We start from the raw sequence: 22,150 nt of genomic DNA, 5'->3' as shown, positions 1-22,150 counted from the left end.
CTTCTGTAGTTACATTATCTACCAATAAACAGTGCTGTGTAATATCATTGTACCAGCTGCAGCCAAGGTAAGTTTCTTAATTATTACACCAGAATGAAAATATTAGCCATATAGACATGGAGAATTACAACTTTTCATTTTCAGTCAGCTTTAGTATATAATATTGTAACTATAGAGGAGTCAAGCTTTAAAGAGGAAAATCATCTGATTCTTTTCTGAAATTGAGATAAATGATAAAACAACTGTTAACCTCTGGGGAGATATAAAATGAGCTTAATTTAAAAAAAAATAATAATAGAAAATAAAGTGGAGTTTCTTTAACCCATACGTGAAAGTCTTACGTTTTTGTGCTGATCAGAATTTATTGTAACAGTGTCAGATGAAAGGGGAAAAGAGGTGTCTGAAGACTGCTTTCACATCCTAATAGTGAAAGTTTCAATCTTAGTCAGGACCACCAGACTTGTGAGTTTATTAAATAAAACGCACTGCTTTCATCTTCTCGACATTTATGATGTCATTTTAATGATTTTACCACCATGTAAAAAACCACAACTTTCCTACACAGAGCCACGGGCTAAAATTAAAGCACACGCAAGTAGAAAATGTGAGTATGGCCACTTACGCACTAGCTGGACCTTTTAATTATTCCTAACAAAGCATGAGAATCCAGCGTAGTCTCACACAATGATCAAACTGCAAAGTCTGCATTTTAATTATATACATTTGTAATATGATGTGATGCATTGTGGTCTTTCCACATGACAATAACAGTGAAAATGCAACATGTGCCAAACCTCTTCCCAAGTTTCTAATAAGAAGGGTTTTAAATTGGGTTCGGTTTTGGGTTAGGAAAGTTTTTTCTGTATCATGTAACTGATATACAGTGTAATGTTGTATTGTTAGTAGGGATGTAACGGTATTGTAAATACCGTCATACCGCAATATTAATTTTTTTCGATATTACCGTAGTCGCATGACTCGGTAAAACTATAGGTCTTCTGAGAAAATTTGCTCAGGCGAATGAAGCGAACGGGAGGTAGCGGAAACTACAATTCCCATCAGCCCAGGCGTGGCCATAATCCTTTGCGGTCTGTTGTCGCTACAGATCCAGTAATGCGGAAATGGAGTGTGCTGCTAGAAGCGGGGATGAAAAAGAGCTGGAAAACCCTAAAGCGGGTGTTGTCGCCGCGCGCGTACTGAATAGCGGTGTTGTCGCGCGAGTTCTTATCAGCTGTGTTGTCGCGCGAGTTCTTATCAGCTGTGTTGTCGTGCGCGTACTGAATAGCGGTGTTGTCGCGCGCGTACACAGCTGATAAGAACTCGCGCGACAACACAGCTGATAAGAACTCGCGCGTGTTTGATTTTCTTTTTTATATACACGATTATGATGTCGAACTGTTGTATAAACACAATATCACACTTGTAGCACTACGATATGGCTGTATATTTTCCCTGTGGTCAAATATATTGTGGTTACCAAGTCCATCCATCTATCCATCCACCCATTTATCAATCCATTCGTCTTATATTCACACTATTTTTTTCTCATAACATAACTTTACATATTTTATTTAGACTAACTAGGATGACTTGTCATGTTATCCACATATTGTTTTATTTTTGTTGATTTTGGTCTTCATTTGTAAGTTGCTTTGAATAAAAGCATCTGCCAAATGATTTATTGTGAATGTTATTAGCGCAGTGTTTCCCTAACTGTGACAGCAGACATCTTGAATGTCTCCCTAATCTGTCCTATCCCTTTCAGGTCATATCACGCTGATAATCCAGGTGTATTTATGGAATAATTGTTCAATTGTGCACCATTGGTGTGCCTTTAGAAACAGGGTTGCATTAGACCACTGCTACGTGGTAGCCAGGCTTTTTTGTGTGTTTGCTAGGATGACCTATGTGGTTGTCAGCGCATATATTTATTTATTTATTTATTTTTTCCAGACACTTTTATCCAAAGCGACTTACAAATGAGGACAAGGAAGCAATTTACACAACTATAAGAGCAACAATGAATAAGTGCTATAGGCAAGTTTCAGGTCTGTAAAGTCAAAGAAGGAAAGCATTAGTAAATTTAATTTAATTTAATTTAATTTTTTTTTTTTTTGAGCACAGTTAGTGTGATATCCAGAGAGGCAATTGCAGATTAGCTAAGTGGAGACCAAATAGTTGAGTTTTTAGTCGTTTCTTGAAAACAGCGAATGACTCTGCCGTTCTGATGCAGTTAGGGAGTTCATTCCACCAACTGGGCAGATTGAACGCAAGCGTTCGGGAAAGTGATTTCTTCCCTCTTTGGGATGGAACCACGAGGCGACGTTCATTCACAGAACGCAAGTTTCTTATATTTCTTAACCTGCATATCTATGTAATTGGCAGGTTGCTGTATCATGGTTGTTTAAACATTGCTATGCGGTTTACTAGAGTTTTGTGGGTAGCTTTTCAATTTTCTCTCTGTTGTTACTGTGCAGTTCATACAGGGTTTTATTGTCCACTAGCCAAAGAAAAACGAAATAAGAATGTTAGTTCAAAATAAACGCACATGTTAAAATCAAGAAACCACATGATCTGAGCAATCTTTCATGTCCATAGCAAAGCAATAAAAATGTAAGACTTAGGGGGTTGGGGGTATCAAATCCCTTCCCCTACCCATGAGCAAGAGTAACCATTAGCTGTTTTAAAAACGAACAGGGTCACAAGGACATGCGAAGAAGTAGAACTGGTGCAACAAGTTAAGTGCATCACATTCATTTTCAATTGAAGCTAAATGATACACTTCCTAGTCATAAAGCATCTCTGATTACAGAACACGTGTATATGATTTCATGAAGAGCGCAATGTTGTTTTTTTTGTTCTCATCTGGCATTCTGTCACTCTTGACATGTGTCCAGGTTTTGGCTGTGCTGTTCACAAATAACATCGCTGTCTCTCTGCCAAATGAGGCCGATCGAGCTGCAACCGCGACATCAACTCCCCAGACACAGTCTTTCTCTACAGTGATCATCTTGTCTCTCTGTCCGCTGACCTTCTCTCCTTCACATCCCTGTCTCAAATCACCTCGCCTCCTTAATCATTTCTTTTCTCTTTGCTGTCATTATTTGTTTCTTTTCTTATCAGCGTCTCCTCTCACCTTTTTTTACCTTCTGAAAAGCTCTTTTTCCTTTTCTTATCCCTTAAGCTCTTGATCATACTTCATTCTTTCCTAAGAAAAAACCCCAAAACTTATATTCCTGTCTTTAAGGGATAGTTCACCCCAAAATTTTGGAAAATTCTATCAATACCTACTGACCCACAGGTCATCCCTATCCACTAAAATCTTTGTATATCTTCAGAATGCAACTAAAGATTTTCTGGATGCATGTGTGGTGCAAAAACAACACTGCACATCACCTAAGAAACTCCATGCCCACAGTGAAGCGTGGTGGTGGCAGCATTATGCTTTGGAGTTGCTTTTCTTCAGCTGAAGCTGGGGTCTTAGAAAAGGTGGACTAGAAGAAAACCTATATGAACTTGATCTTTTAGCATGATAACTATCCAAAGCACACATCCAAATCAACAACGGAATGTCCTCACCAGAAGAAAATATATATATATATATTTTTTTTTTGGAATGGCCCAGCCAGACCCCAGACCTAAGTCCTATTGAAAATCTGTGAGGTTGAACTTTTTCTGAAGAGGGATGTGCACAAAAGATGTTCTCATGCTGTTCCAATCCAATAAAATCTTTATTCATCTTTAGAATACAACTGAAGATATTCTGGATGAAATCTAAGAGCTCCCCGATAAACAGCAATAGTACCGACTTGTTCCAAGTCCAAGCTTCTTCAGTGGTTTGATCAAAATATTATAAAGCTGTGTGCAAATAAAACAAAAACACCACATTTATTCAACAGTTTCTTCTCCTTGGTATAGGGTGCACATTCATATGTTCTGTGCATGGATGTACAGTGGATATAAAAAAATCTACACACCCTTGTTAAAGTGCAAGGTTTATGTGTTGTAAAAAAATGAAACATCCCTCTGTAAATCACTCTAATATTAATGAAAAGACAAAAAGAAAACTTATCAAGGAGGCTTCCAAGAGGCCCACAGCAACATTAAAAGAGTTGCAGGAATTTCTGGCAAATACTGGCTGTGTAATACATGTGACAACAATCTCCCGTATTTTTCACATGTCTGGGCTATGGGGAAGAATAGCAAGGCGGAAGCCTTTTCTTACAAAGAATATCTAGGCCCAGTTAAATTCTCCCAAGAACATGTGGAACAATGTGTTATGGTGTGATGAAAGCAAAGTTGAACTTTTTGGTCAGAATCTCAAAGGGTATGTTTGGCACAAAAACAACACTGCACATCACCAAAGAAACTACATACCCACATTGAAGCATGGTGGTGGCAGCATCATGCTTTTTGTCAGCTGAAGCTGGGGTCTTAGTGAAGGTGGAGTATTAAATTTAAGACCTATATCACAATATCAAAAACATGCATACACATGAAAAGAAAATGCAAAAAAAAACTGAAAATTAGTGTGTATAAACAAATATTAATGTATTCAAATTGAACAGTACTGACTACAGGTTAGATGCATCATTGAACTACAGGAAAAAACAAACAACTCAAGGCTGATGTATACTATTTATGTATTGCACACCTCCGCTGACTGCGCGCGCACCTTAAATGGACGACGCTCTTTAAAACAGCAGGTCAAAGGAAAGCCACCGTAAAGTCTGACGGATAAAGAGAAGTAGGAAGTTTCCGGAACTACGTCATACCATTAATATTTTTAAACTTATTGTTTTTTATAATTTATTAAATATTTTTTTTATAATCATTCAAGACATTTAAATCAAACTTCGATGCATCACTTGCTTTTGTTCATATCTGAGACATTTTAACTTATTAAAGTTAAATATTAATGACTACAGAACATGGGTTACTCTACAATTATATATTTTTTATTATGGAAAGAACAAAAGCAAGTACACTTGCTAAAAAAACACTGACATTTTTTTTTTTTATATTGCCAATTCAGCAATTCACACATTGCTGGCTGGTTAATTTCGGTCCTCTATAAGCTAAAAGGGCAATAATGGTCCAACATTTCTGACCATTATCAACAATAAAGCCTAGAAAAACAGGATATCAGAATATTGTAAACCGATAGGTTCAAATATTCCTCTCCATTTATCAACTTTTGCCAAGGCCTTTCTTTTTGGCTTTACTAAAATTCTCCCTCAACTTTTTAACAAAAATGTTCTTCTTTTCCCACTACCGTTGCAATTTCTATCCAAGAATTAGTGTTCATCCGGTTCTCTCTATGATCACGCATGAACAGATCATAAAGGTGTCAATACAGTTTCACTCAAGTCTAAAAAAATTTTTGAGCTGAAATCATGTCACATGCACCCAAAACGAACACAGAGATGATGTCATATTTGCCGCGCTCACTAAGTTCAATAACAGAAAGCTGATTGGATATTGCATGTTGGTCTCATTTGTAGTTGTAATATCGCAAACTACATTTTGATTTGTGAAATAAAGAACTACAAAACCACGAAACCCAAGCAACAACAACAACAAAAAATTTAAATGATCATTAGATGTAGCGTTACATGGACATCGGGAAAAAAAGACCAGTGCAAAAAACATTTAAGACCTAGAACAGCGAATTTAAGACCTTTTAAGGCCTAAAATTTAGTTTTTTAAATTTGAGACTTTTTAAGACCCCCGCGGATTACACATCCCTAACAACGAAAATGCATCAATGCGAGCTGAATGTTGAGCTGCTTGTTTGTTGGTGTCTAAGCACAAAGGAAAGCATCCAATATCAGTGTCTTGCCACAAAAATCATTTCTTCACTAGAGCTGCTACTTAAACTATGCATGTTCACTCTGCTCACAGCTAAAAATGTGCTGAAATCAATTCTGGATGCACAAGGCTGAAAACTGAAATGCTTTGTAATAATTGTATTAAGCAAAATAAAGTAACTTTGTAAGAGCTTTTAAATTGAACTCAAAAAATAATAAAACAGTAAAATAAACACATTTTATTGGCAATAAAAAATGTAAATTAAGGTGTAATTAAAGGTGTAATTTTACCAGCATATTCATGACAGCTCAGCAGCTCTATTTCAAGCAGCAGAAACAAGTATACAACATAGAAATAACCTGTATGAATTACTTGAGAGAACTTCACTTTTTCGGCGAGCATGCATTTTACATGCATAGCTAAGTGTACATGAGCACAAGCCATTGAAATGAATAGGTTTTGTTTTCATTTTACATTCAGCGTAAAAGCCACTTCAGATTGTGCAGTGAGTACGGCTGGAGGAAAAGTGAAACCAGCATACTGAAGCACATATTTTTAAGTTTTTCTCTTTTTGGTTAAACGCCAAAAATGATTGGTTGAATGAAGCATTTTTAGCTGATAATTTTCAGCAGCCGAAAATTTGCAGTGAAAATCTCTTAAGTGTGAAAAATGCCTCAAAAATGCTGATGATAAGCACAAATTATAATGGCCCTGTTGTGAATAAACATTTAGGAAAGAAATTGACAGCATAAAGGAATTCACATGGGATACATGTTTTGCTCACATACAGAGAGATAAATGCATTAAAAAAAAAACTCTTAATGCAACTCCTACTGTGCAAGATACTATACTAAAAATTCAGATACAACGCAACAACCAAAGATTAAATATTTAAACAGTGTTGCAAACATTCTGTATTGACACCCACTAAAAGGTCAAGAAGCATTTCACCTCATGAATTCCTCATGGGTGGTAGCCATCATTTACCTTTTTTCATTGCCGTATGATTTCTGTGCAACTTTAGCGTGTAGGATGAGCACAGTTTGGTCTCCTCGTTCCTTCAGGTAATTTCGCATGGCTTCTCTGGAAAATAGCAGAAAGAAAGGAAACACATAAGACAGTAAACATAACAGTGTGATGGGAATTTTAAGAAATCATGATGCCAAACACATAAAAACATCTTTTTTTTTGGAAAGTTTTACCAGAACAAACTAGAACAATCACCTCATCAAGCAGTGTGAGATTACATAAGAGTATCCACACATAGTGTTCGGCAATAGTGCTTTACTGTAACGCCATTACTTTTGACAGTAACTAATACTGTAATGCATTACTTTTAAACATAGTAACTTCGTTATTGTTACAATGTGATGGATTTGTCTGTTACTTAGTAAGTTAATTAATTTTGGCTGCAGTTTAGCCCAGGGGTAGCCCGCGACCCCCCAAAATAACAATGCCAGTGACTCACGACCCTGAATATCCTCTGAGGTGGTTATAAATACAGAAACATTGCATATAAAAGTGCACACACAACAGCAGGCCCAAGTATATTCTTCTTTTAATTTTTATTAAATGTATATAAGTGCTGTAAATGTGCCAGAAAGTTTCAAATCAATCTGCTGCATCTGATGTTGTGTCTTTAATGTAATGTAATCACCCCAAGGGTCGCAATCTAATAGAACTAGTAACTATAAGCTACTATAGTAACTGTATAGTATATAGTAACTTATAAATTATTATATTTATCTTCAGTAGGTTATTGATTAAATATGGTAATTCTACTGGTTTAATAAAATAAATGAGATTTTTGGAAATTACAAAGCACCCCCCTTCATTGTCCAGAGACCCCACGGGGGGTTGCTGTTTACATGGGTGGCGCATTGTGGGGTTGGTGGATGCCAATCAACCACCGTAAAGAAGACGCGTGGTATACGAGGCGCCAGACTAAACAAAAGTCAAGCGAAAACAGAGGGACTGGGTGCCCGCGAGGAGGCCAAGTGTGCGCACGCTAGAGACCGAATGTATGTGAGGTTAGCCAAGAGTGCGCTCTAGGGAGACCAAGAGATTATTGATGTTAATGTTATTAATTACTATTACTAATACTGCTATGCTTGTTGTTTCAAATAAATAAGCACACATTTGTTATCTGTATAACTAAATTTTTAGTTTAGTAGACACTAGGGATGCAACGGTTCAAAAGATAAAAAATCGTATCGTCCCACTATCCTCCGACGATTCGGTGCGCCCTGTAATCCGCTGTTCAGAATATGCATTATTATTATTGGTTTGGTCTTAAAAACAACTGCAACAAAGCAAAAAAGTTCCACCTTTGTCACCTCCTAGCATGTTAACCTGTTGTTGACATTGTTTCCTGAAGTGTCGGTGTGTGCGGTTTCTCAGCATGGCATGTGACTGAGATACAGAGCCAAAGCACAGGTGAGACCAAACCACACCACATCGCTCTCAGTGTTTCAACAGACATTCAATGTAAACTTATACAGACCAAAAAAAAAAAAAAAAAATGCAGATTTTTTTTTTCCTTTTTTTGTTGCAAAGATCAATGGTCACTACCAGACAGCTCGAGGTCCATGTACAGACCCAGAAGTGTCCCATACGGACCCGGACATACATCAAGTTTGTTACTTCAGCCCCACTCCCAATATTTATTCAATCTATTTACCTGCTGTCTACTTAAATATATATTTTTTTCTCGACTGACTGTTCCCGCTGAATTAAGACGAGAGGAAGAGCCAAACACTCTCTTTGCTTAAGTTTCATTCATGGTAATGAAAAGTGATAATGTGTTGTTGCCTTTAATTAATTTATTTATAATTATTATTATTTTGTGCTGCTGGTCTGACTTAAACAATTTATTGTTTAAAAAAATACTGTTTAATTCTGTCTTGTGTTTTAGTTGGCAGAATGCAAATCAATTACAACTGTGAAGCTGATTAACAGTGTATTTTCCATGCAGCACTAAAGTGGCGTTATAATGGGCATTAATGGGAGCATTAAAAATGCTCTTTGGAAAAGTCAATAATTACTTTAACAGTAATACATTACTTTTGGTATAAGTAATCGATAAAGTAATTGATTTACTTTTGAATGAAGTAACTACCTGTAACTTGTAACTGTATTTTTCAGTATCTAGCACTGCACATAAATGTATTAGGAGGAATTACGACACTCGATAACACAATATTACTCATTGGATGAGAAAATCATCTTCATGTTTACTCAAGAAATGCTTATACAATAGCTAGACTTGCATTTTTCCCTCTTTTAGTGCAATTTAAGCAACACCGTACATCATCCCAGACGTCAGATTTTAGATATGAAGTGGTATTCATATGTTCAGATGAACAGTTTTTGCTCTTTCCCTTTTCAAGTAGACAAAAGCTGTAATTGGATATTACGGCTGCCAAGTGACCTGACTTGGCTGCAAGTGACTCTGGTATAACATTATCATAGATAAAACAAAAATCCATTACTGAAGCAGGCAAGATTACATTTCTGATAAGCATTTGATAAAACAGCAACTCGCTTTCACTCCAATGACAGAGTGTACAGTTTTTTAAAAACACGTCCTTGTACTTTAAAAGTGCTATTGTTGAAGGTTCTGGTGAAAGCATGTGTGTATGTGTGTTTCTTTAAAGAGAAAGCTTTCTGAAGTACTGTAAGCGCTTCAAAAGCCAAATCTCCAGAGCTTGACTAGAAACACAGGCCCAAGTTTGATTAGCCAATTCTCTGGTGAGTGCAACTATGTGTTGCTTGCAGAAAGCATACAAACACTGTGGCCAAAAACCTCAGCTTTTCCAGCTGGGGGTCTTTAAAATAAAAAGAAAAGGAAGAGGGGGGTAAGAAAAAGGGCAAAAGGACAGCAATGCGTGTGTGTGTGTGTGTGCAAGTCAAACGGCACAAGATCTATTAGCTCATAATCAAAGAATTTCCATTTCGTGTCAGTGCTCCAATTACCTCAGTAAACTAACCAAAAACATCCCAGCATGTGCAAACTTAAATTAGCTTGCTAAATGTGGACGCTTTGGAAGTGCGATGCTTTTCAAGGAAACTTGAACAAAAAACAAATCATTTCAAGGTTGTTGTTTTTTTATTGTGATAAAATACAGAATCCTAAGCAGATATATAGTATATGAAGATGAAATCTGATGTGTAACAGACTGCAGATGTTGGATAAAACACACATACACACAGATTAAAATGGCCCATTTGCACAGATGTCAGTGACATCTGACACGTCAAAATGCTCAGAGGGACACCGAGACGGGGTAATTGTAGGGGGCAGCTTGCTTACACACACACAAAGCAGCTTCTCTTTACCACACAAATGTCTCGCACACGCTTAAGTTTTAGACAGACTTTTGTTATGGAAAGCCATGGGGCCCTGCGACATGAGGGTAGGAGGGGAAGTATGAGAGACGAGAGGTGAAAGGGTTGCACTCTTGACAATAATCCTCCTGCAAGACCACAGACAGATCCGCTACAATCATGCAGCAAAAGGAGGAATCATGTTTAAAGGAAAAAGCTGTTTTGCAAAACTGTCATAACCATGTACCCAGCAGCAAATCTGTTCACCCACATCGACTTCAAACAAATACCACAAATCTGGATGTTGACAGTGAAATGTGACTCAGGAAGGCTTTATGTTGCACCATGGGTTTATGTACAGTTGAAGTAGAATTATTAGCCCAAATATCTGGAAATATATTTCAAATATTTCACAAATGATGTTTAACAGAGCAAGGAAATGTTCACAGTATGTCTGATAATATTTTTTTCTTCTGGAAAAAAATCTTATTTGTTTTATTTCAGCTAAAATAAAAGCAGTTTTTAATGTGTTTAAACACCATTTTTAGGTTAATATTATTAGCCCCTTTAGGCTATATTTTCTTCGATTGTCTTTAGAACAAACCATTGTTATACAATAACTTGCCTAAATACTAGGGTTGCCATTATATCGGCAGCCATATCGTTATAGGTTGATAAATGCTATTTTTAATGTTATTGTTATTGATACAATATCAAAATTAGATTATCAATATAATCACCTTGCAGTTTTTAAATTATTGCTCCTTTCTGCTTTGAGTAGGCTACTCTAATATCAGTTCATGAAGTTTTTAAATAAAATCATTTGTTCACTGTATAAAAATATAACATTTTGAAAAATTTATCAGCTTATATATCAGTTATCGGCCTCCAACTCTAAAAAGTTATCAGTTATCGATATCAGCCCAAAATTACCCTAACCTGTCTAGTTAACCTAATTAACCTAGATAATCCTTTAAATGTAACTTTACGCTGTATAGAAGTGTCTTGAAAAATATCTAGTTAAATATTATGTTCTGTCATGATGGCAAAGATAAATAAATCAGTTATTAGAAATGAGTTATTAAAACTGTTATGTTTAGGAATGTGTTGAAAAAAAATATCGCTCCATTCAACAGAAATAGAGAAAAAAAAAAATTAATAAACTGGGGGGCTAATAATTCTGACTTCAACTATGTGTGTGTGTGTGTGTGTGTGTGTGTGTGTGTGTGCGTGTGTGTGTGGGGGGAGGGGGGTAATTAGTCCAGTTATTGTAAAAAAAAAAAATAGCTTAAGGAGCTAATAACGTTGTCCTTAAAATGCTGTTAAAATATGTAAAACTGCTTTTATTCTTGCCGAAATTAAACAAATAAGACTTTCTCCAGAAGAAAAAAATATTATCAGACATACTGTGAAAATTTCCCTGCTCTGTTAAACATCATTTAGGAAATATATATTATTAAAAAAAAAAAAAAAAAAAAAAAAAAAAAAAATATATATATATATATATATATATATATATATATATATATATATATATATATATATATACACTGTAGGTGTATACAATTTCTTACTTTCCCACTATCCCCTCATAATAAAACAAATACAATTTATAAATTAACAAGAAGAATTGAACAAGTTTACAATAAAAAGTAATAAAATTAAAATTGAAAAGTTCGCATTAAGGAGTCAACATTTCCTTTTTCCAGCTATTTGAGATAAGCATCTTAACTTTTCAAGTTTTATGCAGCTAAAGATTTCTTGGATCCACATGTCATGTGATGGAGGAAGTACCTGTTTCCGTTTGATAAGTATGGCTTGTCTAGCTAAAAGAGTAGAAAAAGCAATAACCTTGCGAGATGCAACAGTCAAATCAACACTTTCTAAAACACCAAAAAGGGCTGTCATGGGGTTAGGGTCCATGGGTATTTTTGCTATAGCTAAAATTCATACCATGGGTCAAAATGTATCCCTGAAATCCTGAGAATATTAAGAAAAAGATCTTGTTCCATGACAAGAAATGACAGATTTCCTAGTGTAAAAAGAATCAAACTTAATTTTTAATTGAGAATATGTCTCTCCAAGTACAGTTTGAATCATTTTAAAGGTAATTTTCTCTATATTTTGAATATTTTTGAACCCTTGGATTTCTGTGATAGATGTATCCATGCATCAATGGAGAGCATATTTATTCAGCTTAATACAGATGATGTAATATTTACCCCCCTGTATATTTTCCCCCAATTTCTATTTAACGGAGAGCAGATTTTTTCAGCATATTTCTAAACATAACAGTTTTAACAACTCATTTCTAATAACTGATTTATTTAATCTTTGCCACAATGACAGTACATAATATTTTACTACATATTTTTCAAGACACTATTATTCTGCTTTTAAGTGACATATAAAGGCTTAACTAGGTTAATTAGTTTAACTAGGCAGGTTAGGGTAATTGGACAAGTTATTGTATAATAATGATTTTTGTAGACTATCGAAAAAAAATATATAGCCTATATATATATATATATATATATATATATATATATATATATATATATATATATATATATATATATATATATATATATATATATATATGTATGTATGTGGCGAGGGGGCGTGGCCGAGAGCCATGGGAACGGAATGAGGCCGCGTGTAAGTGGATGCACCTGTGGTGCGCACCGGTCTCGAATCCCACGGAAGGAGCTCTGGACTATAAGAGGAGGGACGATGGCAGAGGAAGCCGAGAGAGGACCGGGCCCGGACATATTTTACTTTTGCTTTCAGCTTGAGCTGCCGCCTATTTGTTTTGGTTTAGACACCGTCACTGTTATTAATAAATCATTTAAAAACTGCATCGGTTCTCTGCCTCCTTCTTCCCTGGCGGCCAAAGGGCCTTGAACTTCATTACAATATATATATATATATATATATAGCTTAAAGGGGCTAAGAATATTGACCTTAAAATGGCTTTAAAAAATAAAAACTGCTTTTATTTTAGCCAAAACAAAACAAGATAAGATTTCGCTCAGAAGAAAAAATATTATCAGACATGCTGTGAAAATGTCCTTGCTCTGTTAAACATCATTTGGGAAATATTTAAAAAAGGAAAAAAAAGAAAAAACCAAAGGGGAGCTAATAATTCTGACTTCAACTGTATATAAATGGACTTAAAAGTTTCAGAAAAAAATTACCCTTTTAGGTTTTGTTGTCTAGTTTATAAAATTGTGTATTTTAGTGCAAAAATAGATTTGTGTTTGCTTAGTTGAGGTGAGCACTGACACTACTGAATGCGTACCAAACTTGAACTGACTTGAGCTAGATAATGACACCATTGTGTCTTTACAGCAGAACTGAATTTGTTTCATGGAAAAACATTTAAGTAAATTGAGCAGAACTAATGTAATCTAATGCAAAGCTGTTTTACAGCTTCATAGTTGATGACTGCTGTGACATTACTTATTTGCCTCTTTATAACTGTCAAACTACTTTAAAACTATCTGATATTTATGCCATCAACAATGGCACAAAAACACAAGTGTAAAAATTGTACAATAAAATCCATAGGGATTCTAGACCAGAGATGCCCAAACTCGGACCTTTGATTTGGCCCGCCATCGCATCTGAGAAGAGAGCAAGAATGATGAAGATGGCTTAGAGATTGTCATTTCCAATCTAATAACACCTTTTGTCTGATTGTTTTATTGTTGAAAGCTAATTGAAATTAAATCTTTCGATTAAATGGTGTAAATTAATTAGTAATTTAGTTTAATTTCTAAACTAATTTTCTAATTTAGTTCTAAACTAATTAATTTAGTTTAAATGTACTGTACATACTGTCACCCGACAGATAGAGGACAAATCAAGGCAAAGGCAGACTCTGCATGCCCAGTCTATTCAGCGTTGAACTCCACTGTTATAAATGTGATTGTTCTTGCTTTTATTGGACTAAGCTATCATTTTGAATGTTATATTGTTATATTATTGTTATTAGGATTTAAAATAACGTTTTCTAAGAAATTAGGAAATTACACATGGCAACTTTAATAAAATATAGTTTGGTATATATACAGTGCATCCCGGAAGTATCTATAACACTTCACTTTTTCCACATTTTTTTTTTATGTCACAGCCTTATTCCAAAATGGATTAAATTAACTTATTTCCTCAAACTTCTACACTCAATACCCCAAAATGACAATGTAAAAAATGAGTTTTTGAAATAGTTGCAAATTTATTAAAAATAAAACACCTGAAAAATGACATATACATCAGTATTCACAGCCTTGCTTAATACTCTGTTGATGCACCTTTGGCAGCAATTACAGCCTCAAGTCTTTTTGAATATGATGCCACAAGCTTGGCACACCTGTCTGGGAATTGTTGCCTATTCCTCTTCGCAGTAGCTCTCAAACTCTGGTTGGATGGGAAGTGACGGTGTATAGCCATTTTCAGATCTCTCCAGAGATGTTCAATAGGATTTAGGTCTGAGCTCTTAAGAACATTCACAGCGTTGTTGTGAAGCCACTCCATTAATATTTTGGCGGTGTGCTTTGGGTCATTGTCCTGCTGGAAGATGAACAGTCACCCAGGTCAAGAGCACTCTAAAGCAGGTTTTCATTCAGGATGTCTCTGTACATTGCTCCATTCATTTCCCTCTCTCCTGACTAGTCTTCCAGTTCCTGCTGGTAAAAAACCTCCCCACAACATGATGCTGCCACCACCATGCTTCACTATAGGGATGGTATTAGCCTGGTGGAGCAGTGCCTGGTTTCTCTAGATGTAACGTCTGGCATTCACTCCAAAGAGTTCAATTTTAGTCTCATCAGACCAGAGAGTTTTGTTTCTTATAGTCTGAGAGTCCTTCAGATGCCTTTTGGCAAATTTCAGGTGGGGAGTGACTTCCATTTGGCCACAGGCATGATTAGTGAATTGCAGCACAGATGGTTGTCCTTCTTTAAGGTTCTCCTCTCTCCACAAAATAATGCTGCAGCTAAGACAGAGTGACCATCGGGTTATTGATCACCTCCTTCTCCTAGCTCCGATCACTCAGCTTAGATAGCCGGCCAGCTCTAGGAAAAGTCCTGGTGGTTTCAAACATCTTGCCCTTACTAATGATGGGGGCCACTGTGCTCATTGGAACTTTGTCTACAGACAATTTCTTTGTCTTCATTCTCATGATTTCTCCTTCACCAAACTAGACTGATTTCTGGGAGAATCTTGGGTACATGCAGTTTCCAGTAGGTCTTCTGCAGTATTTGTGATGATTGGGATACAGTTCAACAAATGTTTCATCTGAAAAATCTACCTTCTGTCACTTTTCCAAATGATCAACTAGAAGTCAAATCAGTATTTCTTACAGCTGGTATTGACGACAAGACTTTTGTCAGGTAGTGTATAATGAAAAATGGACTGCTGTTATTTGTATATATATATATATATATATATATATATATATATATATATATATATATATATATATATATATATCTTGATATATATCTTGTGTCTCGAACCATCCTTCGTCTACTCGAACTGTAACATTTCCTAAGTCCAATGCGGTACAAGCTGAGCTACTAAGCAAACTGATCACGCTTAAAGAGCCTTTCATATGGCGGTGTCATACCACCCAGTGGCATTAATTTTACACACAAAAAGGTAGTCCACTTCATGGTTCCCAAAAATGTAGCGTTGGGCACATATTCCTAATGAGCCTGCATTGCACAAGCCAGTTGAAAGCCCAGATTAGGGCTGCTCCATTTTGGAAAAAATCCTAATCACGATTATTTTGGTCATAATTGTAATCACGATTATTCAAAACGATTATCAGTTAAAGTCAAAATCTTTAGCGCTCCTGAGAATTTAGTTTTTTTAAATAACTATTTCCCAAATTATGTTAAACAGAGCAAGGAATTTTAACAGTATTTCCTCTAATATTTTTTTCTTCTGGAGAAAGTCTTATTTGTTTTATTTTAGCTAGAATAAAAGCAGGTTTAAATATTTTGAAACCCATTTTAAGGTCAATATTATTAGCCCCTTTAAGCAATATATTTTTGATTGTCTGCAGAAGAATCTACTGTTATACAATGACTTGACTAATTACTCTAATTAAGTCTTTAAATTGCACTTTAATCTGAATGCTTGTATTTTGAAAAACATCTAGTAAAATGTTATGTACTGTCAACATAGCAAAGATAAAACAAATCAGTAATTATACATGATATACCAAAACTAGTATGTTCAGAAATAAGTTAAAAAAAAAAAAACTTCTTTCCATTAAACAGAAATTGGAGGCAAAGGGTTGCTAATATTCTGGAGGGCTAATAATTCTGACTTTAACTGTATATATATACAGTTATTTTCCACCCTGCAAAGGAAAGAGAAATAAATACAATAGAATAAAATATAAAACAAACTGTGATTTAAGCATCTTCACCCTAAGAAAAACCCTTTAGCTACAAAAATCCTTCAGTCAAGAGCAGTAAGGAATGTTTTCATCATTTGATTAAAGGGTCACGAAACACCAAAACACATTTTTTGAGCTGTTGACAGTCGTATATGTGTCCCACACTGCTAAAAACACTATTAGGACACCTATATTTCACTAAAAAGTGTAAATTGGTTGTTTTTGCGTTATTTCAAGCAAATTCGTACTTCCTGTTTGAAACGAATTTTTGAAGCTGCGTCACGGTCATGACATAATAGCGTGTATTAGTGTCACCGTGTTTACGCCACAGAGACGCCACATTGTGTTGGCAAAACAAGCGTGAAGTGTTGCTTTTATAGTTTGCTGCCGTTAAGTTTCGTTTTCTTTTTCACTCTGTGAGAGCTCAGACTCACGTGTGGATTAACAGTGTACGCGACGCTCGACAACAATAACTTACGTGTCTAAGGAGGAACATTGTTTACCTGAGAGCTGTTCTCATCTGCAAACGCTGAAATCCGGATTCGCTTGTAACGTTAGTCTCCTCCTCATAAAGACGCGGCTCTAGTTGCTGGTGATTGTCCTGTCTCTACAGATTTGGTAAATGAGCGACCAGTGCTCTTTGTTTATTCAGTTTGTCCGTATCGAATTAAGTTAACTATAGCACTAAGTGCAAACATAGCACCGCATTATGTGACCGGAATAACACACACGGCTTTCTGACGCTACCTGCCGTGTGCATCTAAGTTTCCGGGAAATGCAGAGTTTTTTTTTCTCTCATTCGCCGTGCGGTATCAAACATTGCATGAAAAATACACGCTTAGAGCAGTTCCTCCAATCAAATATCTCGTTTGTCGCGAGGTGCATGAATGAATTCCCTGAATGAAAGAGCCAAACTGCAGTTAAAGTCCAACATTTAATAATTTGGCAAATAATTTGACTACAGATGTCCATGTAGGTTAAACACCATCACTTTCTCATGTGTGTGTATTTTGGTATTTTGACTGAAACTCGCGCGTGCCCAAATAGACACTTCCACACCATCCCACTTTAGTTCCTCCGACACTCCCCCCTAAACAGAGCTGGACACGCCCACTTTTCTGACTTTTTCCAAAGTAGAGGTGTGAAAACACCCTGCTGAAACAAGGGGGTTTCATGGCCCTTTAATGATAAAACAGGCACACACATAAGCATGCGGTCTTTCGCGCTTTTGGTATATGATTCAATAATCGTTTATCTCGATTAATGGTTTTTCATAATCGTTAGAAGCCATAATCGAAATCGAAATTGAATTTTCGATTAATTGCACAGCCCTAACCCAGATAGTTTTGATGAATATAGCCCATATAGGTAAACAAAGTACTAAAACTGCACCAACAGTGTGCTTTACAGAAGATCTCATTATTGATGGGTCTATAAACAGGAAGAGAAACCAAGCCAAAACACCCCTTCTGGTCACAGCTAGTTATGGGACAGCTTATTGCCTACTTTTTTTATGATGTTACATCTGTTTTAGTACTGGTCACAAAGCTATTACAGTCCCAAAAATAAATGAAAAAACAAAGAAGAAATATCCTATCTGAAAGGTTACATGCAATTTTATCTTATACCTTATATGTCGAGTGAACGCTGTGAAACGGGTGAATATTGAACTGTGCTGAACCTCCCAGCCTCGCAGGACACACACAAACAGTGAATTCCTGCAGATCTGGTGATGTCATCTTCCTCAGGCCCATGTCATTCGATACCTTTGATACTTCTGATAACCCGCTGTGTGTGTGTGTGTGTGTGTGTGTGTGTGTAGGAAAGACTGTGACATAGATTTCAGATTGTGTACTTCAGAAACGACAGATAAAAATCTCTGCTAAGCAGAGTCCTCTTCTATTCCCGGATAAAATATAGCCATTTTTCTAGTCAATTCCCTCAACAGTGCAAAGACAAGCATGTGTAAAGCGCATAAAATCAGCCACATGTCTGATTCATGATTACAGGCACCAAGGCAAGAACATTCCAAGACTTTCAACATTTCCCTCCAACGCTCAAGGGTTTTCACATCAACAGAGTTCAGCTTTGACATCCGGCAACCTGACAATTCACAACACCAAAGCATCTCACAGAGAATATTGATGACCTTCACCATTTGCTAGGACGCTGGGAACTTTGTGTTATATTTTCTGTTAGCAGTAAACAAAGATCTGACTGTTCATTATAGAATATGATTTCAAGCTAAATTACATCATGGTGTTTTGGTTTGGGTGAGTTAGTCAGAACCCCATTTTTTTTGGCAAATATGTACATAGGCAAGAATGTGAGAATGATACTTTTTATATTTTTACACCTACAAAAATTATCTTGTGGTAGTGCACTTGTTTAATAAAAATCTTTGTAAATAGGTTATCTGTAAAAACGCCATCAGAGCCAATGTAATGTACAACTAGGCTAATGTTGCCTAAACGACTAATGAATTTCTAATAAAATTAAAACCAAAATACAACTCATTGCATTTTTCGTTTGATAAAAATATACAAAAATGAAATAAAATCAAAAAGTGGCTATTTTGTAATATGTTTTAATATTAATAAAAAAACATGCTTAACGGCTATACACTACCAATAGGCCATTAATAAATATTGTTTTACTTTGTACTGGATTATAATGTATATTTTACAATAAAAACTAATAACATGTGTTACTGTTATGTAAAACAAGTAATTTATAACACATCAGAACTGTAGACCTGCAGTGCGTAAACTGTATACAGGGGGTGTTGGTTAAAAGCCTACAGCACATAATTGAACTAATATCTCAGAGGGAGATGAATGGATGATTGGATTTAAAAAAAAAAAAAAAATTAAGTCCCAATGCTAACTGTATTTTAGCTCTTAATGTAGGCCTTCAATATATTTTCTGGTGTTTCATTTTGCATGAGCAAATAGCTGTAGGCTAAAGTAGCCTACATATTTTTAAAAGATTGACATTCAGCCTACCTGCAGCGCATTTAAAAGGTGGAATCACGCCAAATCCACTTACTCACACACTATACCCATTTCATTTATAACAATGTAAACTTTACTTCACAGGCCGATCATCTTTAAACGCAAAAGGTATTTTTAAGTGTCCTAACTTGACTGCTGCTGCATAATGGGATGTTTCTTTACAAAACCGTAAAAGTGTTCTTTAGCATGTGAAAATGAAAGCAAACATTCAAAAGGGTTATGCAAATTGTCAATTTTACTAATATTATTAATTATGAATATAATAAATTTAAATAATAATTGCACTGTGCAGTGTACTAAACATTTTTATTAGGCTACATAACTGAAAAACCAATGTTAAGATTACTGGCAGTTGCGGTTTTGCTTAAATTAACGGCAAATTTCTTCTGCGTTTTTACCCTTTAGAGCTCAAAAGAGTTGTATTTAAAGAATTAGTTAACCAAAACATGTAACGAATTATGCTGCCCGCCTCATGTCATCTACTAGTTCAGTTTTCTCCCATGTGAGTTGAGTGCGCCGCTGTGTTTTATACGCTATTTACGAGCGCACCTGACCTGACACGGGGACCAGATCTCTGGACTATAGGCCTAGCTTTAATCTCACAATTTTCATAATTTATTTGCTATTTCATATTATACCATATCTAAATGTAGCGTCAGGCCTGCGCTCGATACCAAGTAGTGGGGCTGTGTGTTTAGCGCCTTTAAGCCAGTGAGCCAGTGCGCAAAGCCGGTATAGATAAAAACCAAAAGCAAGTTCATATAATAAATATTTCTTTAACGATACTCATCAAAAATTCATCTAATCCTACCCCTCGAATAGAATTTTTAGTTGCACCATTAAGAATTCAGGGCACTCTAGAGCCCTGATATACTTTGTAATAAAATAACGTTCTTTACCGTTTTTTGTTTTTTTTTCCCTAAAAAACATTTTCAGAATATTTTGTTTATTAAGGAACACAATAAAAGAACCAAAAAAAATATCAATTCTGCTCGGAGTAAACCGATTGGATTTTTTTTTTTTTTTTTTCAGTTTTTAAGCCCGGGTTCACATATTTTTGATTTTTTTAATCAATTTATTAAAATCTTTCATGAATTTAAGATGCATATGAATGTTAAACAGTATTGTGAAAAGAGTCCATATTGTATAGAAAAATATTAAAAATAAACTATTGTTGTTTTTCTCATTTCCAAAAATGTCAACGTTGGTTTAGTTCCTTGAAAAAAAAAATATATATATTACTGTAAATGCCTTTACTTTCTCTGATTAAGGACATACTGTAGAGCAGAGACTGCACATTGATTTCAGCAGTTCAGAGTACAAGAATTTTTTTTTTTTAAAGTTGCATTAGTTTGTTTATGAAGCACATCCGAACATATGCACACCTTGCTTAAATCAGTAATAATGCTGTTGTTTACAAGTCTGCTTATTGTGATTAAATTCTGTATACATTGGTGCCAGACGTGCAGGGTTAAGTATTTCAGAAACTGCTGATCTACTAGGTTTTTTACGCACAACCATCTCTAGGGTTTACAGAGAATGGTCCAAAAAGACAAAATATCCAGTGAGCGGCAGTTCTGTGGGCGCAAATGCCTCGTTGATGGCAGAGGTCAGAGGAGAATGGCCAGACTGGTTCCAGCTGTTAGAAAGGCAACAGTAACTTAAATAACCACTCGTTACAACCGAGGTCTGCAGTAGAGCACGTTTAACCTTGAAGCAGATGAGCTAAAGCAGCAGAAATCCACATAGGGTGCCACTCCTGTCAGCTAAGAACAGGAAACTGAGGCTACAATTCACACAGGCCAAAACTAGACAATAGAAGACTGGAGAAAAGTTGTCTGGTCTGATGTGTCTTGATTTCTGCTGGGACATTTGGATGGTAGGGTCAGAATTTGGCATCAACAACATGAAAGCATGGATCCATCCTGCCTTGTATCAGCGTTTCAGGCTGGTGGTGGTGTAAAAGTGTGGGGAATATTGCCACACTTTGGGCCCCCATTAGTATTAATTGAGCATCGTGTCAATGCCACAGCCTACCTGAGTATATGCTGACCATGTCCATCCCTTTATGACCACAGTGCACCCATCTTCTGATGGCTACTTCCAGCAGGATAACACACCATGTCATAAAGCATGAATCATCTCAGACTGATTTCTTAAACATGACAATGAGTTCACTGTTCTTAAATGGCCCCAACAGTCACCAGACCTCAATCCAATAGAGCACCTTTGGGATGTGGGTGGAACAGGAGATTGGTATCATGGATGTGCAGCCAAATGACAAATCTGCAGCAACTATGTGATGCTATCATGTCAATATGGAGTAAAATCTCTAAGGAATATTTCCAGTACCTTGTTGAATCTATGCCACAAGTAAAAGAGAGTTCTAAAGGCAAAATTGGGTGCAATAATCAGGTACTAGTGGTGGGTGACTGTATATCAAAAGGTTTATGTTTTCTGTGATTAATTAAACTGGCTTTAGATTAAGCTTATAAAGTATTTTGTTTGAATGAGGTAATGATTTATTAAAATACTTCCCAAATCTCATTATGGCACAGATGACGATGTTCATGGTAAGTACTTTATTAGT

At 35.9% G+C, this 22,150-nt stretch overlaps 1 protein-coding gene and 2 long non-coding RNA genes across 4 annotated transcripts in view; 1 reads left to right on the top strand and 2 right to left on the bottom strand.

Annotated features, from left to right (window-relative positions):
* rbpjb (recombination signal binding protein for immunoglobulin kappa J region b) overlaps positions 1–22,150 on the bottom strand; it is a 119,208-nt gene that overhangs the window by 20,420 nt on the left and 76,638 nt on the right. The window contains exon 3 of one of the 2 annotated variants that reach the window (XM_087259657.1): positions 6,763–6,894. Coding sequence is in view for 1 of the 2 variants with exons in the window: in NM_001083551.1 (NP_001077020.1) it covers positions 6,799–6,894 (96 nt within the window). In the remaining variant the exon portion in view is untranslated. 2 annotated transcript variants of the gene reach the window in all.
* LOC147836177 (uncharacterized) lies at positions 15,640–19,371 on the bottom strand. Its single transcript, XR_015496424.1, has 2 exons — positions 17,749–19,371; positions 15,640–16,820 (listed from the first exon to the last, which is right to left on the bottom strand). It is a non-coding gene; the product is annotated as an uncharacterized LOC147836177 (long non-coding RNA).
* LOC147836176 (uncharacterized) lies at positions 15,640–20,361 on the top strand. The gene is made up of 2 exons (XR_015496415.1): positions 15,640–16,854; positions 17,743–20,361. It is a non-coding gene; the product is annotated as an uncharacterized LOC147836176 (long non-coding RNA).

This window comes from Danio rerio, chromosome 7 (assembly GCF_052040795.2).
Source record: "Danio rerio strain M-AB ecotype USA chromosome 7, GRCz13ab, whole genome shotgun sequence".
Taxonomy (NCBI): Eukaryota; Metazoa; Chordata; class Actinopteri; order Cypriniformes; family Danionidae; genus Danio; species Danio rerio.
The sequence above is the reverse complement of the archived record's forward strand: the minus strand, read 5'-3'. Positions and strand labels throughout refer to the sequence as shown.